The 26,906-nt window shown below is 37.5% G+C and overlaps 1 protein-coding gene across 39 annotated transcripts in view; it reads left to right on the top strand.

Annotated features, from left to right (window-relative positions):
- The window catches only part of DLGAP2 (DLG associated protein 2), a 440,056-nt gene that overhangs the window by 261,439 nt on the left and 151,711 nt on the right, over positions 1-26,906 (top strand). For 20 of the 39 annotated variants that reach the window (XM_085542130.1, XM_085542131.1, XM_032443247.2 and 17 more), the window contains one exon: positions 23,267-23,299. The exons of 10 other annotated variants lie outside the window; for them this stretch is intronic. Coding sequence is in view for 10 of the 29 variants with exons in the window: in XM_032443247.2 (XP_032299138.2) it covers positions 23,267-23,299 (33 nt within the window). In the remaining 19 variants the exon portion in view is untranslated. Of the gene's footprint in view, positions 1-23,266; positions 23,300-26,256; positions 26,377-26,906 lie in introns of all 39 variants that reach the window. 9 more of the 39 variants (XM_085542128.1, XM_085542127.1, XM_085542126.1 and 6 more) reach the window with 1 other exon arrangement.

Raw genomic sequence — 26,906 nt, 5'->3', positions numbered from 1 at the left:
TCATTTGCTCAGGTAACAAAAAGTGACCCTGGAACAGTGTGTTATAATTGAAGTATAGAATGTCACGCTCTCTTTTGCTGCTATAATACGGATAGATTTATTTTTTCAGGAATAAATACATACTAAGATGCCATCTTTGGTGTTGTGACTTGACCTGCTTACTTTTCTGAAGAAGGCAGGAGAAATCTGCTCATTAAAATTGCTTTTCATTTTCTAGTCACGTTTTTCCTCAGTGTGTTTTCAGAAAAGCCAGAAACATTGATCCGCAGCTGTTTGACAACACGGATCGACACCAGAGAATACTGCAGATATACTACAGCAGATAGTACGATACTGTATACATTGAAATAATAATAACTGTAGCCTGAAAACATTCAGCAGCATTCCCAGGACCTAACATTAGTGCCTAGGCTAACTCTTTTCGATGTGCTTCAACATCATCAAGAAATCACAGAGTCACAGGATTGTGGGGGTTGGAGGGGATCTCAAGAGATCATTGAGTCCAACCCCCTGCTGAAGCAGGCTCCCCACAGTAGGTGCTACAGGTCTCAGCTGCTCTCAAGGAGGCAAGCTGGAGAACCCTAATTGAGGAACTTTTTTTTTCCTGCTGAATAATTTAAGAAGTCTGGGTACATGAAGACACACACTGTGAATACTCCACAAAAGCCCAGTTGCAAGCTTGACTTTTGACAGAAACAAGTGAATTCATTGTCCTGCTTGAAGGGTAAAATGGTCTCCATATTGATATGGTTTCTGAGGAGCTTTGAAAAAGGAGCACTTTGGCTTAGGTATGGTGCTACCTCACGGTAACACCTCTGTACTTTTTGACGGAGCATCTAGGTGCTATTCAGGCACGTTTTAACAGTCATGCTGCAGACATCATGATTCAGAGTAGTACGAAGTCCATGGATACAGTCTGCAAAGAACACAATAATGTTGTTCACCTGCTGCAGGTGAACCAGGGCTGGCACTGTTGGAGCTGTTTCTCCTTCTTCCTCTCCTGTACCCAGTTTTGCATGGGCTGTTATTCCCAAGCATCCTTGTTATCTCCTTGTATTTTCTCAAAGATTGTGTTGTTTCTGTACTGGATGTGTATTCCCTGTCTTCTGCCATTACCTAAAATTGGTTCATCCCAGTTCACAGAGCTGAATTCCTTCAGTGATTGCTAGTTGATTATTTATGCTCAGTGTTCATACCTTTGCCTTTGTAATCCCACACTATTCTTGTCTTCTAAGGCTTTGCTTTCATCCTGTGCTGTAACCCTGACAAGCACTTGATGTAGTCACACAATTACCCAGTCAGGAAGAGACCCCCAAGAGGTATAACTGTATTGGAAAAAAATACATTGTCATACTTTCCTCTCTCTCTGGCACAACTCAGCAAATTTACAATACAGCTAACATTAAGGTGATGCAGAGTGATTTCTAAAGACAAACTCTAAGTACCAGTTGATACTTTTTTTCCTGACAGTTTCCTAATCTCCTTCAGTTACTCATGAGAATTTATATACCCACAGTAACATCGATCTTAAGAAACACCACAAACAGGGCATTGCCTTTGGCTGTCACATTCAATCATCCTAATTTTCTGCATTTAAAATTCAATAGACCTCAATAATTCTATCAGTGATCCAGGGGATGATTTTTTGGAAGTGGATATATAAAATACCACAGAGACCTTCAAATCCTTTGAAATCTCCACATTCTCACATTTTTCTTTCTTTTTGTTTTTAGATATTCTTGCTTTGATTGTTGTTCAGTTAGTCTCTTTCTAGGCATCTTTCATTTTTCACTCAGGGGGTGGTGATGCACTGGAACAAGCAGCCTAACGAGGTTGTGGATGCCCCATCCCTGGAGGCATTCAAGGCCAGGCTGGATGTGGCTCTGGGCAGCTTGGTCTGGTGTTTGGTCATCTTGCACATAGCAGGAGAGCTTAAACTAGATGATCACTGTGGCCCTTTTCAATCCAGGCCATTCTATGATTCTATGACTCACAAAGAATCTTAGGAATCTGCTTTCACAGGTTACAGCAGAGTAATGTTACACACATGTCTAGTTACGTTTTCCTCTGGTACAGTATATACTGGATTAAAAGTATTCAGATTTTAAATACCTCTATCATTTGTATGTTCTCAGTGTCCATAAAAATATTTGAAGAGTTCCATTATCTGAAATGTTACTGTTTTGAAACATAAAATGCTCATACATATTGGGTTTTCTTCCTTCAACATTTCTTCTTTCATCTTCACCAAAAAAAATAGTAGAATGTATTGGGAAGACAGAAATTAGTGAGATTAGTCTGATATTATGTTCAAATTATTGATAAGAGCCCAGTATTCTGTTTTGTAATTTCCAGTGTTCTTTTGTCCAGCCAATTGTGAAAGACAATTATAATCTGGGAGCTTGTCTGTACTGCCTTATCCTGTGGCTTTATTTTCATGGTTTCATACTCCTCGAACAGTGATGCTTGGGTTCAGTTGCTTTTCTGTGTTCTGAAGGCTGTGAGACCATACAAAATATTTTATCTTGGTGGACTGATTATTACATGATAAGAATCCTCATCTCACCCCAGGGAAAATGAACATTATCATCAACTGAGGTCCAGCTCACAGTATTTAAATATGGAAGATTTTGTTGCCCACTTGTAAATTTTATGGGCCATGTGAAACAGTGGATTTATAACTGTATAGCAGCTTGGTGTGCAACACATTGGACTTCAGAAATTTTGATGGGGGAAGGAATTTATTTTGCCACAAATTAAAAAATATTCTGTGAAACACTAAAGAAAAACCCTAAGAACAATTAAGTGTATTAGTTAGTAAATCAACACTGCCAAAACTGAAATATCATGGTTTTGTTTTCTACTTCAGTTTTTAATGAGAGTTCAAATTTTCACAATAATACAGTTTATTATATATATGGTAAATAGATACACAGTGCCAAAGCTAAAATGCTTTAGCTTTTGTTTTCCACTTCATTTTCAGGAGAGCAGATTTGTTTGCAATAATAAACCTCTGATTAATAGCATAGTGTGAAATAGCAAGCTAGTAGGTATTATTGCTCCTCAGTGTTCAGCCTCACACAAAACCTAAATTCTTCTGTGTCCAAAAAATACTGACTCGTATAAGACTGAAATATTCTTTCATACCCAGGAAGGAGAGTGAATTAAAACAAGGAAGCTACACTGATTATTTTAAGGTTTTATCTTCTGCTGGTATCCATGAAGAGTTCCTGAGAACCAAACTGTCACTGGTAGTAGCTCTCCCAGCATAGTTAGTCAGCTGTTTCATTCTCCTGATTCTTCTCCTTTCCATAAAGTATATTTTGCGCACATGTGGGGGAGTTGAAAGGACCACCGCATGTGGAGCTTGTTTACAAGATGTGAAACTCCCACATCAGTTTCATTTTGGGCTTCTTCAGGCTTTCAGGCTGAGGGAGGAAAAATAAAAAAAAAAAAAGCACTAAGAAGATTTTTTCAAAGATATATAAAGCAAAAGGGCACAAACCAAAAATGTGTGCCTTACGCAAATCCATTTCTAGGTATGATAAAAGAGAAGGATGCAGCAAGAGAAAGGTTATATTACTTTGTGACTTTTATGATCAAATGCATGTGAATGCAGGAGCTGTACACCTTCAGCACAAATGAATGCCATGCCCACGGTTCCAGCAACCTTTATGCTTCTGAATTGCTCCTCAAAGCTTCCATCTTTCTCTTTTCATGAAGTCTTGCTGATTTGTTGTTGTTTGTTTGTTTGTTTGTTTGTTTTTCCAAGAGAAAATAAATAGCAGATGACATAACCTTTCTTTCTTTGGCTGGCACATTCTTCTCTCCACCTTTTTATCATATTCAGAGATGCTTCTTCTTTTCTTCTCACCTGCCCACTGCCTGAACTCCTTTCTCATTCTTGTCTCCCCTGAAAGCTGGTACCATGTTGCACCTAAGTTTTCTTTACCTTATGAAAGGTCATAAGAGACCAGGTTTAGTTTAGATAATAAAGACCTTAGCTAAGGTCTAAGGTCTAAGACCTTAGCTTGTTGCTAATGTTTCTTGATTCAGCCAATCTAAGGTGTATGTACATCTCAGAATCTGCTGTTTTGTCTTAGCTATAGTTCCTCCACTAGGAAGCTATTTATTTAGAGGCAGTTAATAGGAAAGAGAAACATCAGAGCATTGATTGACTTCAGGCTGTGTGGAGCAATGAGTGTAAATAGGATGTATTTATTATTGTCCTCTGCTGATATTTTAAGACTAATGCGTCTTTACTTCTACAAAGATACAGTCCCTTTTAGAAATCTGATGAGCTTTTTCTACTGCAGCGTGTGATTCACATACAAACTGTGTCTTTCATGTGGGCGTTTAAACCAGGCAGTCTGCATGCAAAACATCTCTGAGCCACCAGACATCTCTAAAAGCATATAAAAGACACTGCTGTAGTCTGAGCATCTCATTTCTTCTGATGAGTTACTACTGCAGCTGTTGGTAAAGAAAATACACGTGCAGTCTATCTTTAAGATGTAAAGAGTGCGCTGCCATAGGAGACTGTTGTGCCATTTCTTGAATGAAGAGTAGAGAACATTCTAGGTGACTGTGGTCTGTGGGTTATCCAGTTCAACCAAGGGAAATGTAGCTGTGGTAGCCAGGTTTGCACTCTCATAACCCACATAAAGCACTCCTGCTGCCACAGGAGCTGTGAGAGTGGTATTATTAGATTTGTTCTGAGCTAAACCAGAAAATAACAGAGCTCCTCTTGTTCCCTGCTTGAAGATCAGCCTGTGACAAACAGGGTGAGAAATGAATGCTCTCCTTTCCGTTGCATCAGGTTTCAGTGCTGTAGATACATAAATATGTGCTGAAGACTGACTGCAGTCCAATCCTGCAGTTTCATTTATCAGTGGGGTATTTTTTTCACAGTTTTTCAAAGAAAATTAAAGTGCTTTCCTTCGATTCTATGAGTTATTATTGACATTAAGATGGCTACATAGGAAGTAAAATAGAATAAGCAGATGTATTACTGGAACTAAAAGTGAATATTTAGGATTCCACTGGAAGGAATGATACCTGGCTTAAAAGTGAATGTAATGGGAAAAAAAAAAAAAAAAAAAAAAAAAAAAAAGAATCCGAAAGAAATAAATCCCTCATTGCTTTGGTAAGATTCCTTCCTCTTTCTCTCCCTTCTTTCCTGCTACAAAAACTATGCGGTAGCCCTGCTATTGCACTCAGTTTAGGTTCTGACTGCCTCCTTGTTCTTGCCCCTCGACATTTGATCTCTGCTATCAAAAGCTTTTCCAGTTGTTCTGGTCTTTGCCATTAATCTTCTGTGGGGAATAAATTAGCATAGGTGAACTTGTAGCATTGATTTTCATGATTAATTTCTGAGGATATTTGAGTAGAGAGTGAGTTGTACCTCATCCTGACTGCTCATTTCCCCTTTATGTCAGTTTTATCAGTAGTTCTTACCTAAGTGGGTAGTAAAAATTCACAGATTGGTGGCTTGGAAAGATTCATGAAGTAGCTGCAGGCAAACGTGTACCAGATGTGAAATCAAGATAGGCTCATACACACAACACAGTTAACAAAAGGAAGATAACCTATACACTGTAGATGCAAGTGAAATCCAAAATGTGGCTTGAGAAGAAAATTGTGCTCTGGTATATTGTTTAAAAAAAAAAAAAAAAAAAAAAAAAAGAATTTCTTTGCTAAAAATATTTTTCTAGCGGCAGGGGCCGGGGGGGGGGGGGAGAGGAGGTTGTTTTTGTTTTCTTGCTCATCATGAATTTTATTAGGGAATTTGTGTACTCATAACAAGGTTTGTACAGATTTCAAGGTTTCATTATTTTTTTCCCCCAGTTCTTATCTCCAGCTGTAACAGCTAATCCTTTACTTTGACATCAGTGCTTCAGTTGTAAGAAGCTCACATGTGGTGGTACAGGATGCAAACTAGGTCACAATGAGAAGATAACGTTTTGTTCCAGGGTTCACAAGTCTGTCCTACCCCCTCTGGGTACAGATTATGTTTCGGGACATTTGAATAACAACATAGAAAAAAAAATCAGCTCCCTTTATAGCTAAATGAACTATGAATTAAATTTGTTATCAGATGACCAGTAGCTGCTAAGCATTTTCCAGCTGAGTAAGCTAATAAACCTATTTACTCTTGCTGCACGAGTAAGCACAGGCCCATTAGCCGCAGATGCCGTTAGCAATATTCTGTGACATATAGAAGGTCATTCTCCTTGCATTGTCTTCATATCTTTATAGTTTAATGGTTAGCAAAAAGAACAGCTGCAATAGTTCTATTGAGTAGCTAATTAGTAATTTAAAACTGCAGTTGTAGGATTTTTATCCCCTTTAACCTCATTCTGATGGATTAATGCTTTATATGCATTTACTTTGAAAACTCCAGATTTAAACTTCAATCACCTGTAGTAATTTAAATTATCAGAGGCTTTATTAAAATGTGGTGGAAAAATACCTTGCATATCAAAAAGCCTCATCTTGCACTTGCTTGTTATTCAACAATGGAGTGTTTTCTGGCAAGAAATCTCAAGCAATGGATGGGCCAGAAGCTCCTGGGTGATTTAGTTTGCCATGGGCTCTGACAGATGCTGAGTGCTTTCCCCTTTTGTGACATGACTGCAGGACAGGATCATTTTTCTAATAGACTTTTCAGGAACTGTTGCACCTTTTCAAGCTTCTGCAGTAGGATTACCAAAATGAAAAGCATGATTACCTTTATTATCAGTATGGCCATGTTTTCTTTAGTGATTATAGTGATGACTACTATGCTTGCTTTCTGCACTCACTCTCCAATATTTCCCACGAGGACCTGGACTGTTCAAAGTATGAGTTCACATCACAGGAAGCATGAATGGCAGACAAAAGAACCAATTTCATTTTTGTTTTTCAGGAGAGAGAAACTTTTTAATGTTTCTCGTTGAAGCTACAGAGCATTGCTTCTGGTCCATAAGCTGTTCTGCTTGATCAGAGCAACAGCCCTTTGAAATTTATCATACAGAGAATTACACAGAATGACCCGGGTTGGAAGGGACCTCAAGGATCATGAAGTTCCAGCCCCCCTTCCTGGCAGGGCCAACTGCAGAGAGTAAGAGGAACCTGAAAGAAAGCAATGCATCCCAACCCATTCCATCCAGAAAAAAGCCTATTGTGTGTTCTTTTCTCTTCTAGAGAACTGACATCCAGTAATATTCGATTGCTCCTATCACTGCCTCAATTTGTAATTTTTTATTATTATTATTGCACTATGTAAGCTCCTCAAAGTTACACGAGGTATTTAAATTCCTGCTTACATTTACCTGGGATTCTAGGTTTTCATTTCGCGTTTCAATTTGCTTGGAATTATTTCCAAGTTCCTACAGTTCTGCTACAGCCTGGTAGAATCCTTCTGTAGTTGGACATAAATATTAATATTTTTTTTTTCTTTGATTAACAGGATAGGAATATTAATTTTATTAGAAAATTCTGATACTTTTAGCTTCTTTTTGATAAGACATACTAGAAACGCCCATAATTAAAATATCAATATATCCCTACTTAAAATTATTTTTCAGTTTTCTTAAGAGATACCCAACTGTTCAGAGTTTAGCTGGGAACAAAACAAGACAATAATGTGAAGTTACTGAAGTATTAAATGTAAATTAGTACCAGCAGGAGCCTTTGGCACTGACTGTGGGAAGCTTTATGTCATCACGTGAAGCTTTCTGCCTTAGGGTGACCTATTCTTGGAAAAATACAACTGGTTATATTCTTCTTACTGGATCAGTGCTGGGTCTTGTGTATGTCAGGAACTCTTCACCTTACTTAGCCTCTGTGTCTGTGTGCTCATTGGGCTCTGTTTGTGTTGACTTTTTGCAGTGGAAGGGCTCTCCTATATATATATATATATATATATAGTTTCCATTTGCAGCAGCAGTAGAAGTCTAACAATTATGAGTAGTATCTGAGTTCTTAGCTCAGTGGGTTTTACTGAGGTAAGAACAGAACAGAATATAGTCCTAGGGAGCAAGTTATCCTCTGACTTATTTTCATAATACCTATCATAATTTTAATAAATAAATAAATAAATAAATGTTAAGCTTGTTAGCATCCCTGAATGAAAGAGATCATATTGTGGGCAGCATTGGAGATAGCTGAGTTGGATGGTTGCATTAGATGATCTTAGAGATCTTTCACAACTTTAATGATTTCTTAATATATAAGGGTATGTCCCACTTCTGCCCCACCCCCTTTGTTTCAGATACCCAACAGTTTGGAGGTTTTTTTTAGTTGTTCACCATAGATGAAGGCCATGTGTGGGCCATTCCTAAGCCTCGCTAAGACATGAGATTTCTGAGGCGTCAGATATGTTCCTTGGGAACAATAAACCTTTCTAAGTAAAAATAACAGTAGTGGCGTGCTTAGAAATAACAGCAGTGATGTGCTTAGAAACAAAATGATTGGGTTACGAGATGCTTATCAGTTAAGGCCATTGATAGAGCAAACCAGGGCTTTATTTCTGCAGCCTGTCTGTAAGCAAAGGATAAACTGTTGTGTTTTTTTAATATCATCATCTTCTAACATAGTTATAAACTTATAAACTAAAATACAGAATTGCACTTTCAAAAGTCCCTTTTTATATCCATTCCTTTTGCTGTCATGTTATTTTCTGTCCAGCATTGCTCTTCTTGGACTCAAATTGCTTTGACTTTACTAGGGATTTTCAAATCAGCACCACATTAGTCTGTAAAAGAATTTTTATTTTTATTTTCTTTTTAAAGTTAAATATTTTATTTGTATTTTAGTGTTTTCCAGTGCTCACTGAAATTCTTTATTCCTTTTTATGTAATTATGGTGTTCCATTTTCCTTTTTACTCATTTGACATAATCTGAATCTGCTCGGGAGCTGTGCGAATATGTACTGCAGAAAGCATCCTGAAGAATTCTGAGTGCCTTTGCAGACCTTTTAAACTTACATTTCTGTTGCATTGAGATTTCTCTTATGCTGGTAGATTAGAAAATACATAGAACTTACTGGTTAACAAGGACCGATCTAATATCCGTTCACCATATAACTTTTCAATCCGTATAATAAAAGGAAAATACACTTTCAGAAAACTAGGCAAGAAAAGAACTGCACAGAACCCCTGCCCCTATAAGGTCAGCGATCCTTAGCTGATGTTTGGACTAACCTGATTTTCAGTTCTTGAATAGGAAAGATCACAATATCCTCTGCAAATTTGTACCTATGTTTCATGATCCTTGCTGTTAGAAAGTTCAGTTAATGTTTGACCTGAGTCTTCTCTGTTTCAGAATAAGCTCATTATTATTTTTTCTTTTTTTTGCATATGAAAGTTTAAATAGATTTTTCCTTCCCTTTAGCATCAACCTTTCATGTACTCTGTTAGTTTTCTCTCTTTTAGACCTAAAGGAAAATACTGTTTCAGTCTTTTCTAATAAGTCATGTTTGGAAAAGCACTGCATTCTTCTTCTCCCCTATCAGATCTGCATGTAGCTGTAGCCCTAACCTACACTGGATGTAAGAAGAGGTCTTTCCATGAGGTTATACCTCACGCTCTTGTTTATGCTCCTGCTACAGTAATTATTTTTTTCCATAGATAGCATGATATTGTCTACTCATATTTAACTTTAGGTTGACTATAGTAACAGACCACTTTTCTGTTGAACAGTCTCACGAACACTTCACCTCTTGCAATTAATTAGTCTCTGACCAGGCCAGTAACTGACATATAACTAGGCCAACACTTGTGAATTCCTTGATTTGGCCATTCTGTATCTTATATTCCCCTTCTACATTGTACGATAAAGGAGAAATTTAACCTGCTGCTGAAATCTTGAAAGACTGACTTTGCTATATCTTTACATAGAAAATGCTTATTTCTGTCTTTTCCCTCAAGGCTAAGAACTCTCAGAAAATAAAGGTACTGCTGAATGCAATACACCAATTTTATTTTAAAGTTATTTTTAATTTGAGCATCGACTTTAAGTAAAGTACCATGTATCAAGTTACCAGATATTTTGAAAATTGTTCTCACAGTTAGACTTTAAGTCAGTATATATTAATTATACTAATTGACATAGATGTGATTCCACCTTTTGGAAGTGTTCTGTATGTTAGTGATTATACAGTTTTTTCCTTTGGCCAATGTGGAACAAGGCTATTGGAGAGGAAATTTAAAGATGGAGTATATCATTCTCTCATTCTTGTTTGTTTGTTTGTTTCATTTTGTTTCTTGGGTTTAATTTTGGAGGTTATTTGGAGTAGAATATTTGCACAACCTGTCAGCATTCCCAAGTTTTTGATGTGATTTTTTTAGATTTTGTGTCTAAAGCAAACTATAATCAAATAACTGCTTAAATGAGGCAAATCTCCTAAAATAATACTAAAGATACAGTGAAAAATTAGAAATCCTCATGAAGAAAATGATCAGGGCTAGTACATATCCTATAGTTGTACCTAGTGACAGAAGGGAGCTGAGTTACAACTGGAACCCGAGAATGGCTGAGTTTGGCTGGGACCTCTGGGTCCATCTGGCCCATCCCTGCTCCAGTAGGGACACCCAGAGCAGTGTGCCCAGTACTGCATGCTTGCAGCTTTTGGAGGTATCTAAGCAGGAGATTCCACTGCCTTTGGGCAACCTATGCCAGCACTCTAATACATTCTAGGCTTATTTTATTCTGGGTAAACAGTCTAAGTTGTCCATAGGAAGCTGTTTCTACAACAGTTTAGCTCTGCTGCTGCTCACATTATCATAACGTTGTTCTCCTTCCAGCTCCCTTAAGACCTGTCCACAGCAGAGAATTGAAGAGAGAACTGATGATTTGACAATGTCTTAAATATCTGATGAGAAGTGTATTTTGGAAGTATAATATGTGAGAAGAAGAGACCAGGGACTAGGTATGACCGTACAGGGAAGAACTTCACTTTGAGAACTGACTGACAGGAGATGCCCATACTGAAAACCTCTGAAGACAGGAAGGAGTAAACAGTTCTTTATTGTTCGGCTTAATGTCCATTTTGGTTGCTTTCGTATAGAGCTGAATCTAGGGAAGAAACTTAAGATATTATAGGGTTATCTTCAATCACAGTTTTAAAAAAAAGAACAACTAACCAGTCTTAGAAAATTTTTGACATGATCTATGTAGTTGGATGAAATGCTGCTTGAATTTATTTAAAATCCATTCAAACACTGGAAAGCTGGAAGCTTTATTCGTTGTATAGAAGGGTTTGTAAAACAGGTCTTGTAGTGCTGCTTCAGAAAAGAAAAGAAGGAAAGGCTTTAAAAAAATTGAAATCATTTAAGGTTAATCATGTCTCTGAGATTATAAAGCCAGTTTTGAGAAACCATCTCGCCTGAGGCTGCTGACTTTAGATTTCTCTCATCATTAATCTTTCGTACATTGCGTGTCATATTCAGCTGCAGTAAGACAATTAAACTAAGAAATGTTAAAGATGGATATTATCCTTTCCACTTTACATCAGTGCAATAGTTTATCTAGCAACTAAATCACTCCAAAATCAAAATTTTGGGGACACGTAAAACATAACTTCTCTTCCTCAAAATAATTACACTGATAAGTGCCTAAAAAAGCTGAGTCCTTCTGAGCAAGGGTAGGGAAAACTGTTTTTCTGTACCAACAATCAACCTTCTCACAGAGCTTGATTGTGTCATGTTAAATACAAAGTTTAACACAGAGACATGAATCAGAAGTTGTTTTGACTGCCTTTTTCCTTCCTGTTATTACTTTTATTTGTTTTTACATCTCTGACAATGCATTTTTTACTACTTTTACGTTTCCTGACATGCAAGGAGATGAAATTACAAAGCCAGGCTGCTGAAGTCAATCAGCATTGCCAACAGAAGCAGTTGTTGACATCCTTATCAATGGACTGTCACAGACTTGTGAGTTTTGGAAACTTCAAAATTTCATTTATTTTGTTTATGGCAGATTTCCAGACTTGTATTGTATACAGTATATGCAAAGTACATAGTATAGTGCAGACTATAAGTGTAGTTATGCTGAACTTGAGTGTAGCTATTGTTCATCATTTATAAAAGGTGATTTACACATTTGTCTTCAAATGCATTTATTTAATAGCATTCTGATAAGTCTGTTGCTTCCATTTGAAACTTCTGATTTGCTAAGGCTGCCCAGAGAACCAAGCAGTTTCTGTGTCATTTTCCTTGGAAAAGCTTTTCAAGGCCAAAATGGAATTAATCAGAATGGAAGGAACCCATGAGAATTTGGCTGCTCGCATACTTGCATGTTGTTGCCCAGAATTACCTTTCAGCTCACAGATATATATCAGATACATATCCTGGGTGTAGATGTGGAAACCTCTTTGCACTGTTTTACTTATGAGTCCATGCATTGTGTAACAACATTCAAAACAGGCATACTCAGCATTAAAGGGTAGATATTTCATTTAATATTTGAATATTTAAGGCCAGTCAAATCAAGCACATTTGATGGTGAACCATATTCTGTACTGGAACAATTCCACTGACTTCACTGTGTTATACATCCAGAAATAATTTTTCTCCTCTGGTTATATTCCATGTGAAAACACACTTGCACAAAACTCAGCTGAAGGAATGTTAAATCAACCGACGGAAGCAATCAAAAGTGGAACTGCCTATGGGCAAAAGCCAGTTCAGCTTTAACTTCATTCCCTTGTGCACAGAGATTTTAATTACATTATTGCAAACTTTTTCCCATGAAATCTAATTTCCTATTTCATGTGTTGTTCTCCCTTTCCCTCCCCTCCCCTTCCCTTCCTCTCTTCTTTTTCTTTTTCTCTTCCTTTTTCCTTCCCTCCTTCCCTCCCTCCCTCTGTCCCTCCCCCCCCTCTCTCCCTCCCCCAGCTTCTTTTCCTCCCCCTCCCTTCCCCTTCCCCTTCCTTTTCCTTCCCTCCCTTCTGCCTCCCTCCCCTTTCTTTTCCTTCCATCCTTCCTTCCCTTTCACAATTCAGTGCAATTCTTGCCCCTGTGAAATCCAAGAAAATCTTGCAGTCATTTCTAATCCACCACTGGCATCTATCACTGAAAGCACTGACAGCTTTCTTAACTCAGCACTTCAGAAGCAGAGAATTGTTCAGGAGACATGAACACCACATTGTCAAGGACATTGTTATTGCATGCTGCTTTGTGTTACAGGTTGTTGACCCATTCCCGTGGTCTTTTTAATAACGGTCACAGTCCTTTTCTCCCTCCATTCTGGCCATAGAAAGAGGCCAGTTAGTTAGAAAAGCAAGTTCTCTGAATTTTAATTTTTTAGTTCTTTATTTCAATAAAGACTTCCTTTCAGGTAAAGATGTGCAATGAAGGCAACAGCTTGGCAAGATATGGACTTGTCAGCTTGGGCCCTGAAGCATTGTAGATATGTTCAGATGACATTGGACTACAGCTGAGTTTATTAGCTCAGATACAGCGTGTCATGAGCTTACTATTTCGTGACCATGGTCACTATGTGTGGAACCAGCACGGACCTCTGCAGTGTGCTCACCTTTGCTTCTGTTTCCAACATTAATAAGCCAAGGCATTTGTGCTTCTTGTTCAGCGCCCCATAAGTTGCTTGGAATTCAGAAATTCTCCTAATTTCCACTGCATCCTTTGGAAACTTGGCTAGTTTCTACATTTCTTTGTTGTGGGGAGTGTGTGAAATTAAATAGCTTATTTCAAGTTCTGAACTTCAATGGTGTGTTGATTTGGCATGGCTCTTATTTCCTTCTAGGTCCTTAATGCTCACAGAAACAAATTGTGACTTTCTGTCTTTATTTTTACTTCTGCTATTGAAATCATATCAGTTTTACCATTAAAAGTCGTTGTAACATTTTCACCCAAGAAGTTGTCTTTCACAAGCCTACCCCAGAATCCATCTATATCTTGAATACTGTAATGTGACAGGGCAGAAGGAAAGATTGCACCTGGTGCTCATCTCATTGACGTCACTCTTGAGAAGACTTGTTAAAAGCAGGCCTGTGCCGAAACGTTTTCAAAGATCTAATTAATTTTAACACCATCTCCTCAGACATTGCCACAGGCTTGGGAAGGTTTAACTGAACATAAAGTCTGAAGAAGCAGTGAGTCTGACGAGAAAATAAAAACAAAGCAGCAGTTACATTTTTTCTGCAGCATAATTTTTTAACATCTGTATCAAACTGATTGCCTTCAAAATATTAAGGAAATTTTTTCTTCATTTCCAGAGTCCAAAGAGAGCTTTTCAAGTCACCCTAGTTTTCTAAACTAAGACACAGGTGAAAACTAAGGAAACACTTTGCAAGGAGAGCTGATTTCATCCATGTGCACATCTTACAGCTGAATGCCATAAGGATATTTTTCTCAAAGAAGTCCAAGTATTTCTTGACCTGATGTAAACTTTAAATGTCCTTCGGTGTACTCATGTTCCATGACAAAATAATCTGTTTTAGCTTCAATGATTTACAAGCCCTGAGAGCTCTGTCCAATTATTCTTTGAAATAATGTGAAGCAGCATTCATACCAGACAGCATTACTTATGTGTGTAGTTTCACTAGTTTTAGAATTATCAGTTTCAAGTCCAGTACCATTTACAACAGATTTCTCTTGCTTTCAGTTTCAGCCATATAATCTTCTAGTCCTTATGCTTGTGATATGCTTTTCATCTAGAAAATCAGGTTTTAGCTTTTTTGTTTTTTTTTTAAATTAACATTTTAAAACCTTTTTCTTTCCTCTTACCCTCTCCCCTCCCCCCTTTTCCTCCCTTCCTCCCTCTTTTTTTCTTTGCCTATCTTCTTGTATGTAGAAGCATTTCTCCATCACTAAGCAGTCTCTCTCCTATACCGGTTTTGGAGATTTCAAAACGTATGCAGTTCCTGTGCCAAATTGCTAACTTTTCCTTCTGAAAAGGCATTATCTGTTGGCAAACGCCTGAGCGTGCCTTGTGGAAATGCTTCACTGCCTGCACTTTTAATGATTATTTTTTTATTAAAGTACTTAAGTCACTACAGGGTTTTGCAATTCTAATGTACTTTGAAGGCTCAGCTTGATTAGTGCAGCAGGAATTGTCCTAATATTTAGTAAGTCACTGAGTCAGCTGTGTAATATAAGGCTCAACGCTGTGCTCTTACATGTCAATTTATAAAATAGTTATTTGATATCTCTGAAGCCAAACAAGGCATCTAAGTCTTGAAAGATTGTTTAATAACCACTGCCCAATTTTATTTGACAAAAAGAAAAAGACAGAAGAATGAATACAAAAAGATATTCTTGGCTTGGCCAGCGGAAGATAATGAATGATATATGATAGAGCAGGGCAAGCTGAGCACAAACTTGAAAGCAATTTGAGATGAGTTAGGGGAAGGGAAGTAGATGCTGAGGTGAAAATGAGAGAGAATTGTTTGGTTTTTTTTGTTAGAAGCAGTTGCCAATTGGAGAGCTTACATTTATATAAATTTCAGTGCAAAAATCCAAAGTCACAAAAATTGGGAAAGTGTAAGAAAAGAGGCAATTCCAAGAAAAAAAAAAAAAAAAAGAGAGAGAGAGAGAGAGAGAGAGAGAGAATGAGATAAACTGAAAGAAGTTGACAACACGAGGAAGCACCTTCCGGAAGACATGTCATAGTGTTTGACATGAATAGCAGTGTGAAGTGGAACAGTTGCATTTCACAGGATTTCTTGCCTTTCTCATGCAGAAAGCAGATTTAGAAAGAGTCTGAAATAAAACTGAGCAGATTTATTATTTTCCAGTTTAGTACTCAGAAACCCCAATTTTTTTTATTATTATTGTAGACTAATAGCTCTGTCTAAGACTCCTGGATCTTCCCAGTGCCTGCTTCCAGGACATTAGGAAATATTACTTCTCAGAAAGGGTGGTCAGGCACTGGAATGGACTGCCCAGGGAGGTGGTGGAGTCACTGACCCTGGGGGTGTTCAAGGAACGACTGGATGTTGTGTTGAGGGACGTAGTTTAGTGGGAGCTATTGGTAGTAGGTGAACAGTCGGACTGGATGATCTTTTAGGTCTTTTCCAACCTTGGTGATTCTATGATTCTAATTGCATCAGGAGATTTCACAAACCCCTCAGCTTTTACACGAACAGCTGGGTTGATTTTTTACTTCCTCTATATTTTTTTAATTTAGCATATTTTTTAGTTCAGCTGTTCTGTGGTTCTCTGGTGTGGAAAATTTGACAGCTTGTTATTTTTGAGAGACATGGTGAACCCATATTGTGATATGTGTAATCCCATTGCTACTCCAGAATTGTGGAATTCATATGATCCAAATTAATGCAAAATCCAAATTAATGCAAAAACAAACACACACATACATAAAATATACTATAAATATAATATATAAATAATGTATTATTTATAAATATATGCATAATTATATATTTTTTATTTTTTTATTTTTTTATTTATTTTAATTATCTTTTTTTACTTGTAAGAATGGTGTATTTTAACATGTAGGTCAAACTCAACTGGACCCAGCCTCTACCAGCTTTTTTGTATTCCCCAGCAAATAACAGAATCTCAGAGTTTATGCAAGTATAAGCCTGTGGCTGTCTGTTTTAGCAGCCTTCTTGACTGGGAAGTTGTGTTGTGGGATATGTCTGAGTCATCTTCTCTAGACAGAGAGGAAAGAGTTATTCTTCTCAGCAAGAGATCCTATACACTTTTAGCTTTGGGTCTAAGCTGACTTCTTAGGTGTCGGTCATTAGCTCAGGAATAGTGCTGTACTGAGAGCAGTGCCACAGATTCTAGATTTGTGCATATTTTAGACCTGACACCACTATGCCAAGTTTACAGATGTATTTAAGAGAAATCAGTTAGAATTAAGCCTTTCTTGCAGGTCAGTTGTTAATTTTTCAACCAGCTGTACATCATTTCATAAGTCTTTCTCAGATTAAAAATGTTTGTCGGCACAGTAAGAAGTTAATATAGCTTAATGAAATAATTATTATCTCTCTTCCATGCCTAAACCAGCTGAAGAAGTGGAAGGGAAAAGTGTGAATATTCTTTTGGTTTATGTTTCATAGGAAAATTTCTTTGAACTTTGTGGTTGTTTCATATATGTACATGGTAGACTGGAGCCAGATTTAGGAGCTGTAGCACTGCCCACGGTAGCATACCTTCCTCAAGGCATTGTAATAGGCTGCTCAGAGTGGTTGTGGATTCCCCATCCCTGGAGGCATTCAAAGCAAGGCTGGATGTAGCTCTGGGCATCCTGGTCAGGTGGTTGGTGACCCTGCATATAGCAGGAGAGTTGAGACTAGATGATCAGTGTGGTCCTTTTCAAACCAGGCCATGCTGTGATTCTGTGATTGGGTTCACTACAAGCAGTGAGAACAGCATGCTTGTTGTAGTCCTCAGTACATTGAGGACATGGCATTGAGGGCACTGAGGCTGTGGTGAACTGAAGGGGGTTCTGAATCACACCTACAGGGCTGACAGCATCCTTTATCACCAGTATCCAAGAACTGCTGAGTGATGCCTAAATAAATCTGTGCAGTGGAATGGAGTGGGTGCAGCTCCCCAGCTGAGCAGAGAACCAGAGCTGGGATTTCTGCCTGAGTGTGCCATGAGGTTCCTGGTGAAAGCTGCTTTGGAAAGCGTTAGTGTTCTGATCTAGAGATGGCTGTCTGCAGCTATACAATCTACAATGTATTTTAAGGTGTTATTTTAAAACCCTGTATTGAGTTTGGATAAAGCAGTCCTGAGGCCATTATTATACTTGGAAACATGAAGCAGGCAGCTTGTTTAAGATGAGGAGAAAATGCATTAACGATGGCTTTCAGAATGTAAGGAAGCTGGCTTTGATATTGATGGTTGTTTTTCTTTACTTTTTGAAAGTGAGACAAAGAAATTAAGAAAAGCAAAGTATTGTGAGGAGCAGACCATGATTTAGTTCAGCTGGCTTAAGCCAGGTATTTTATTTTTTTTTTTGCTCTGGATCATGTTACCCACTATCGTCCTACTGAAGGAGCATGAAATTAGACTGGAGGATATGTCTACAAACAATCCTTGCCACTATCCCAAATATTTTTGGATACTTATATATATTTGTTTTTCCTGAATGTAATGTGAACTTTTGTTCCTTACACAGAGTGGTGGTATTTTAACACAAGATAGTAAATACAGTCCCAACAGCACAGAAATGAGGTTTCTCTAAGGAAACCTGGAACGTTTGTAATTAATACTTGCAATGCAAAGGAAGAGAATGCAAAATAATTTAAAAAGAAAAACACCTACATTTTAAGAGCTTTTTTGTTTTAGTAGGATGCTTTAGGAAATCTGGAAGCATATTCTCCACTTTTATCGTATTATTTTGAATGGAATGTTTTAAGAGCATTTTGCTGTTGGTAGTATTACCAGCTCCTATCCATGGATATCTGGAATAATAGGATTTTTGCTCTGCCACTAGCTGCTTCTGCTAAACCATACTGCACAGGGAGGCAGAGGCTGCACTGCCGTACAAGTGCCTTCTGAGTGAGCTTATGTGAGTGATTTCTGTAGGTGCTGAGGACACAAGCTGTGCCAGTCACCTGCACAGTGGAAGTTTCCTTGTATTTAGACAGAACCCTCCTGTGCTTCAGTTTGTATCCATTAGATAAGAAGGCACATTAAACCAGACATTGTGTTACATTAAACCAGAAGGCAAAGCTTAAGCCTGCAAGCATCATACTATATAACTATCGCGTGACTTTAAGAACCTGTAGAAAATGACTAATGCTCTGGAGGCTGACAGCACAAAGTTTGCTTTTGTTTGGAAATGATCCTCAGAGATCTGAGGATTTCAGATTTACCAACATCAAAAAAGCTATAATTTCATTCCTAAATCATTGCATCAATCTCAGATTAGAAATCCATCCCTGAAGATATTCTCAGGGTTATATACAGCTCCAAATGCTTATAGTATAGGTTATGTGAACAGCTGTCTAAGCTCCCACTACTTACAGATCTTGTCAATAGATACAGCTGTTCTAATGCAACTGACTATGTATGATCTTTAGTTTTCAGTGTGGCGGTTTGGTTGCATTTCAGCTACTTCTTCACCAAAGCTAATGGAATTTCAGGTACTGAACTGACATGTAGACAACTCTACTGAGGAAATGCAAATTTGAACATCACTCTTAATGATATCAAATAAAAGAAATGAAGCCAGATTACACCCTGGTTATCACTTTAGATGAGGTTGACCTGTCTCAATATGACACATTGTAGTCAATATATCAATGGTCTTAAGATGAATCAGAGTAATAAATAGGTTTTGTAATGCCATATTGTTAGGTTTTCATAACTATCTGTTCATCTATTTGTTTTTTTTTTCTTTGATTTATCTTCTAGAGTGAAAAATCTGTTCCAACAACCAGTACAACAATTAGGCAGTGGGACTATAAGGTGGTGACTCTACAGTTATGAATTCCTAAGTGCAATCTTTAAGGTCATTCCTTTTCTTCTTTATTGTCAGGGGAATAAACTCATAAAGGATTTACATTCACATAAAAAATGATACTTTGGCTGTTAACAGGATTAGTGGCAAATTAATGCAATATCATAAATCAGTGAAAATAAGCAATAGGCTAAAAATGGTTTTATTGCAGTAGGCTGGGGGCACAGTGGCCCTAAAATGGTAGGCAGTGGAGTGGGACTGTATAAGAACTCCCTTAATTGCAAGAACTTTTTAGTGAGCAGCACACATAATTTCTGAAGCTGAAGGAAAATTTCCCCCTCTAGAGGCTAATGAAAAGAACTGCTTATCTACTTCTAGTTAGGTATTGGCTTTAGCCTTGGGTAGTGACTAACTGAACCTGGATGCTTCCAAACACACGGTCCAGTTCAATATTAGGAATTATATGCCAATGTTTTTCAATGAGCTTATTGTAAAAGCTGTCTCCCATCTTTACCCACTGCAGCTGTGTGTCAACTCCACTTTCTCCTTTATGAGCAGCCTTTTTACTTCTTTCATATTCCCCTTTTATGAGGGGCCAGTCTTCACCTTGCTTGTGGTTCATAGAAAATGTACGGTTTGTTGAATACATAGTCCATGTGCTCTGCACCTCCACAATGGCTCCAGAGCTCTGTGGTCCAGTTATGGGATTCTAGTGAAACAAGATTGAGTCCAACTGGGGAAGCTTAGCAAAGACAGGTTCAGCTTCCATTGGCAATATATCTGAATCACTGAGAAGCAGGAAGAAAACTTTCATTTTTTTGAAAGAGCGTAATTTAGAACCCATTTAACTTCTCCTAACCTTTATGAGCCGGTACCAGTTCTCAGAGGTGGTTTCATCATCTCACTGACAGTTGCATGGAGAGCCTTTAATGCTAAATGACTTAAATGTGTTCCTCACCTTAAATGTTTTCTCTTGTACCTAAAAATTGTCCCTTCCACTTCTTTGGTGTTGGCACTCTGCCGACGCCTGTCAGCGGTGTCACTGAAGAAAGCAGCTGTGCTGTGCTTTGGCATTTTGCTGTAAGCACAGTGCTAAGGGTACCGTGCGGGTGGAAGTCAAAGGTTGTGTGCTGGATTATTGTGCAGTGTACTTTCTTTTCTTTTTTTTTTTAAATAGGAAGAACAGGGCCCTGGAGGCAAGGCATAGACAGGACTTCATCTTTGCTAATCAGCTCTAAGAAAAAACAATTAGCTTATTGGCATAAAAAGCTTGTGCCATCTCCAATGTCTGTTGCCCTAAGCTAATGAAATCACTGCGGCATACCAGAGATGCAGCTTGCCGAGAAGTACATCCTCTTTCCTTTTTAAAAATCATACCATATAGTATAAATGGAAGTCAACTTTGTCTTTAAATCACTGCTAATTTCTACTTAGATAAATTAATTATAGTATGGATCAGATATAGACTACATGAATGTAATTCATTGCTAATTGCTCCTGTGGACATGGCAGCTATTTTTCCCTTGAAATGGGCTAGAAATGTGTTTTGTTTGCATGTACTTCCTCTCATATTCCTGCTCTTTGATTAGAAAGTCTTGTTTATGAAAATTAAAGTGAATGCTACAATACTAGGGCATTCATGGGATAAACAGAATGGAGGAAAATTGGATTCCACCTGACCAAACTTACTTAATTGAAAATCAGTCCAAAAACCTGAGAACAGTAACAGAAAATGTTGAGTTTTCTCCTGCTTTTTGAATCTAAAGAATAGTAGAAGCAGTCCTATGGCAGAGCCTGAATAGCCCAGTTGTTTCTGCCACCTCAAAGGTTTAATTCCAGTGCAACTACAGCAACTGCACATACTGAAGTCTAGCAGGAAAGTGCTGCACACTCTTTATCGTTCTGTGGGAAATTCTGCATGGCCTTCCTTTGCTCTGTCTGCTCATATCACTCTTAGTGAAATGCAATGATGGAGTTGGGCCATGAGGATCATGATTTCTGAGTCCAAAACCCCGTGAACTTCTTTTGTTTCAGCTAGTAAAGTAGGTCTGATTTTATTTGAAAGTTCACACAGGATGTGTGCTTGGGTGACAAATTGTCTTTTCACCTAGTGTATGTTGACCTGTAAGAAAACAAACACATCCACCACTCACATCTTCAGCTTAACCTGTAGTGTCACACAGTAGTTCTGCCATATGCTGAGACAAGAGCCTGACCAATTTATCTGCATTGTTTTCAGAACAGCACTTTTAGTCATTTCAGCTGCAAGTCTCAAGCTGTGCATGCACACTTGAGAAATAAATCCCACTTTTTTGTTGTTTTTCCTTTAAATCTAAAGCCTTCTAAAGATGACATTTTTTTTTCTTCTCATGTTCTTTTCCTTGAATTTGCATAAGGACACTTGCATCGGTAAAATGACACAGAGCAGATGTTCTCAAACACATTAGTGTAGTGGCAGGATGTGCAGCCGCAGCATGTGCACAGTGACAGCAGTTTGGGCAATTCAAGTATTACGAGGTTGTTTGGGATGATTCAGATTTGTGTGGTGGATGCATCCAGTCTCAGTGCTTGCAGAGAGCAGTCCCTGCACAGCTAGATACTGCCTTTATGCATAATGTGCTTTTGAGGGGGGGTTTATGAGGCCACAGCATGATTTTATCTCAGGCTCTAGAAGTAAAAATGCTGAGATTTGCTTTTCTTTCTGCTGTCGCTTGGGATAACGTTTGATGTGATAAAGCTCTTGACCCCACATATTTGAGTGTTAAATAATGTGATGTGTTATAGAATCATAGAATCTCAAGCTTCACACTGAACCAACCCAAAATCAGATCCTACAACTGAGTGCACTGTCCAAATGCTTTTTGAACTCCGGCAGTTCGGTGTCATGACCACTGCCCTGGGCAGCTTGTGCCACTGCCCAAACACCCTGCCAGTGAAGAGCCTTTTCCTGGCATCCCACCTGTGTTCACTATCTTGGATTTTGGAAAGCCATTCTCTCTACCACATTTGACACATCTTAGGTTGTTCTTCCCAATGTTCTCTTATAATATTGAGCATATTCTTAGTCATTAGGACATTTTTCTGCTTTGAACAGAAATAAATTTCCTCCTGCCTTTCAGTACAAGAAGAATTTGTTGGTAGACACTTCCCCACTGATACTGACAGTCAGTAATTGTATTACACTAAATTTAGAATTTCTGTGGCATCAGTCAGTAACTAAGAACTTGTATCTGTTGATGGTTGCAGGAAAAAGCTTTTTTTTAAGACAAATGAATTTCACAGTGCTTCTATAAGATGCCTAGATTGTAAGCTACTGTTTTTCTAGGTAGTGTTAACATATATTTATGGTACTCAGTGTCAGCAGGAGTACCCTCAGTTCTCTTTTCCTTTGCACTCATATTTTTAAAACAGGTAATTTTTTAAAAGTCTATAAGAATGAGCACTGGAATAGTCAAAGGGAAGTCATATTTTTGGCAGTCAAGATAGAAAGTCTTCCATTTAAATTGCTATGATTTAAAAAGTGTTCTGCAGATTTCTTGTTATTGATCATATATCTGAAATGAAAACAAGTACTTATACTCAAAGTATGAGCTTCTGAAAGATGTCTATTTAAAAAAGTGTAAAAATGTAAAAAAATAGCTGTTTGTCTTATAATAATAAAAGAAATTTCTTGCAATATTCAAGACTTTCATCTTTAGCTCTGTACAAAATGATGGAGTAGGAAAACTATATAATGCAATGCTGAGTGTAATATCTTTGTTCTTCATATCTTTGATTCAAAATTGCTATTAGTAATAATGTCATATTTGGTGCCAGGTTTGTTTTTTGTTTGTTTTTTAATGTCAAATTAAAGATGATTTTTTCACTGTTTTAATTTCAGATTTGGATTCTCTAACAGGGCATGCATTTCCAGGTAAAGTTGACAGTTAGATTAGATTTCATTTGTGTGTCTTAAGTCACTTTTTTTCAGTTTATCGGGAGGGAGGGGTGGGATTAAAATTTAATCTGTGTGGTTCTTACAGCATTTTGTTACCTGTCAAAATGGTGTTGTTATTTGAAGCTATAGATAATTGAAGAAGAAAGAGCTATTACGTGCACTAGTTGAGAAAAAATAGAATTAAAAGCCTGCTTTAAATATTAACTACAGTATCTTTGATATTAAACTAACCAAGGGAGTAAAAGCATTGATCCAAAATATCAAATCCTAATGAAAATATTTTTTTATTCAAACTGACACATGATTCTGAGAAGCAAAATAAAAGCACCCTATATTGGCTAAGGAAAGCTAAGTTTCAAGAATTATGATAGTTATCTGTTCTCCTATTACAAATGTATGGGAAATGGGTTTTGAACAATAAGAGAATCATTTTCAGAGGAGAATTAAGAATGAGAGAGAACACAATTATGTTAATTATGTTATTTTTTATGCTGCATGGAAATTAACTTTAAAAGCAGGCCACTTGATTAATTAAAAGCTGTCAATTCTTGCAGCCATAGTAATGTAACAATTCAAAACTTTTGAGTTGGGGAGTTACTCAGAAGAAATATAAGAGAGGATAATTTGGTGCTCAGTAACTGCATGAATTTCTGTATCTCCCAAGTAAAAATTTTGTCTCAGTAAGAACATAAATGAGAAATCTGTGATAATACAAATCTTACGTTTCGCAAACGTGCAGATGCTTCCTCTGATCAAAATCCTCTCTTGAATTTCTTCCAATTAACAGGTTGTATAAACTAAGGCATAATTTTATTTTCCCAAAGATGTTTTTAACACAATTTGTGATGGCATTTGTTATTATAAATGTACTGATCTTTGTTATGTAATTGGCTTCTAATTTATCTACTGCATAATATGATATTCCTCCTTCAATTGTCCTTTAAAGAGTATTCTTTAAAATTCTTGTGACAGTAGCTTCACTTCAGGTTTTCCAAGTGTTTTGTGCATTGCCAGCTTTGGGTATGCTGTAGGAATCTCAGTAGAAGAAATAATATTAAATAAATAAATAAAGGTTATAAGTTCATCATGGAATTTGTTTGCAGTGCTGAGCAGATCTGACTACAGTCTGTCAGGGCTATTTATACTCAAGTACAACAACAGTCCAAGTGATGCCTGTTCAAAAAGTCAAACACTCCAAGTGCAGATTTTGCCATGTTTATCCTAGATGAGGAGAGAGACTCTGGGTAGTGTGGATTGATGTGAGTCATAATTTTCTTGGGATAATGTACTGCCTTAGACAGACATTGTGTGTATCTGATTTTCATGATTGCTATCAGATATATGCGTGCATCACTGAGAGGAACATGGAGAGGAGCAGCAGCAATGTATCTTTTTTTCCCTCTTTTTTTTTAAAATTGATTCTGCTTTCTTTTTTTTTTTTTTCTTTTTTCTTTCTTTTTTTTTCTTTTTTCTTTCTTTTTTTTTCTTTCTCTCTCTCTCTTTTTTTTTTTCTTTAAATATAAGTACTTTATGGTACCAGATAGTGCTATTGTGGTATGTCTGATTCTTATTTTGAACTATGGCGATCCTAACATAGCAAATATGACCAATTCTGACAACAGAGCCTTACACTAATATGAATGCTATAGAATTATGGGAAAGAGAAATCATCTTTATTCTATGTGGAAGATGTCCTGAATTACAGGACAGGTGAATTATACTGCTGTATTGTATTCCAGGCTTAGCTGTGCATAGCTCCATCAAATGGCCCATTGGTTAGCACAGACAGAAAAATCTTTGAATCATACTCATTGTCAAAGGGATGTAGAAAAATAGTACAGGTAGCTGTGAAGAACAAAAGCCTGGAAACATGGGGTTTGGCTTAAATAGATTCTCATTTGGAGACTCACAGAGAGAAGATGCCGCTGTGCAACTCTTGGAAATCACTAGAAGAATCATTTCTCATTTTTTGCTTTTTTTTACAGACTTACTCTTTTCACACAGAGCTGTGATGACAGCAGAATGTCCTGTCTTGTCTTCTACTTTACTAGCATTTAATAATTAAGTCAGTATTCTGGTATATCCCAAGTCATGACAGTATTCTGCTATTATATTGAAGGTTTTATAGTTACAGTTGTAACTAAATTAAATGCTAAAAGGTATGCTTAGGTGTCTAGTTGTAATGGAAATCAGACAACTAAATCCATCCTGGCATTCATGCATGGATATTATAACTCGTTAGACATGTTAGTTTTCAGGAGACAGAAAGAATGAAGGAGCTACTTACACTTCTTTGATATCAATGAGTTAATTAGATGATATGTGCCCAGATGATCCTAGTGTATTAATGTATGATGTGAATCTCACCCTGAACAAGCAAAACAAATCCATAGAGTTTTCTGTTTATCTCATCTTTTCTCCCTTTGAGCCCATCCAGCAAGATTGATTAACAAAACCCAATAGTTTTCCATCTGACCCTGTGCCAGTGCTCTGCAGGGGCCAAGAATGTGAAGGCTCCTTTCCAGAAATCATGTAGCTGCAGTAGTGCAGTGCTGAGGGAAATGAGCGCTAGTCCCTTTTCTGGGCATGTAAATCAAACCTGGTTCAGCAGTGACCTATCACATAGTTTGCACTACAGAAGGGGTTTGCATCCAGGTGGCTTCAAACTCAAAGAAAGCAAACTCACATTAGGATATGACTGCTTGGACTAAGGAAAGGTACTTTCTCTATCACCTCTGTCCTCAGTATCAACTTTCTCTGTGTTTTATGTAGATGTGGGAAATCTCTGCTACTTCAGGGACAGACCAGAACATAAATCAAACCAAAATGTATGTTTTTATGTCAAAGGAAAAATAAATTCTTTATAACCCTTGCAGTTGATCAGCTGAAACCCTAAAGTACGAGATTTGATTATAGTCATTGTCTTAATGCAGAGCTGCAAGTGTTATGGGCATGTTGAGAACTTCCAGAAGCTGGATTAAAGCATCTCTTTTACAATGATATCTATTCTCGTCCTAAAGCTCCAAGCAATGGCGAGTCCACCAGCTCCCCTGGTAAGCCATTCCAATCTTTAATTACCCTTAGTGCTAGGAGATTGAAATGTTGTGAAAAGGTTGCGTTTGTCTAATTTCAGTTGTCAGTCTTCCTACTGCTATACTTTTGTCCATAAGACTGAAAAGTCTGCTTTTCCCAGATATGTTTTCTGTCTATGAAAAACCGATTATTTGCAGTGACCTGTCGAAAAGACTCTGTGCACAGAAGCTTGTGCACCTTTTATGGCTGTGCCACTTGGCCTGATGAAGTTTCTGACCTGCAATATTTGCTTCATCCCTATCTTTAACCCAGCACAATTTCAGCACCCCTACTACAACTAAAAATGTATATGTAGCAATCAAGGCACCTTTCAACTCTTGTTTTGGTAAGTCGGATATGTTGTCCTCTTCAACTCTCACACTGTAAGACTGTTTTTCTGATAGCTCTCATAGGAACTTAATATTTTTTTAAACCTATGAAAACTATAGAGAGTCTGTTCACGTAAAAATTTTGGAAATGCTGTGTATAGAAGCAAAGTCATTTATTTTTT

This window comes from Coturnix japonica, chromosome 3, assembly GCF_054131305.1.
Source record: "Coturnix japonica strain WE chromosome 3, WE-NBRP24, whole genome shotgun sequence".
NCBI classification, from domain to species: domain Eukaryota; kingdom Metazoa; phylum Chordata; class Aves; order Galliformes; family Phasianidae; genus Coturnix; species Coturnix japonica.
The sequence above is the reverse complement of the archived record's forward strand: the minus strand, read 5'-3'. Positions and strand labels throughout refer to the sequence as shown.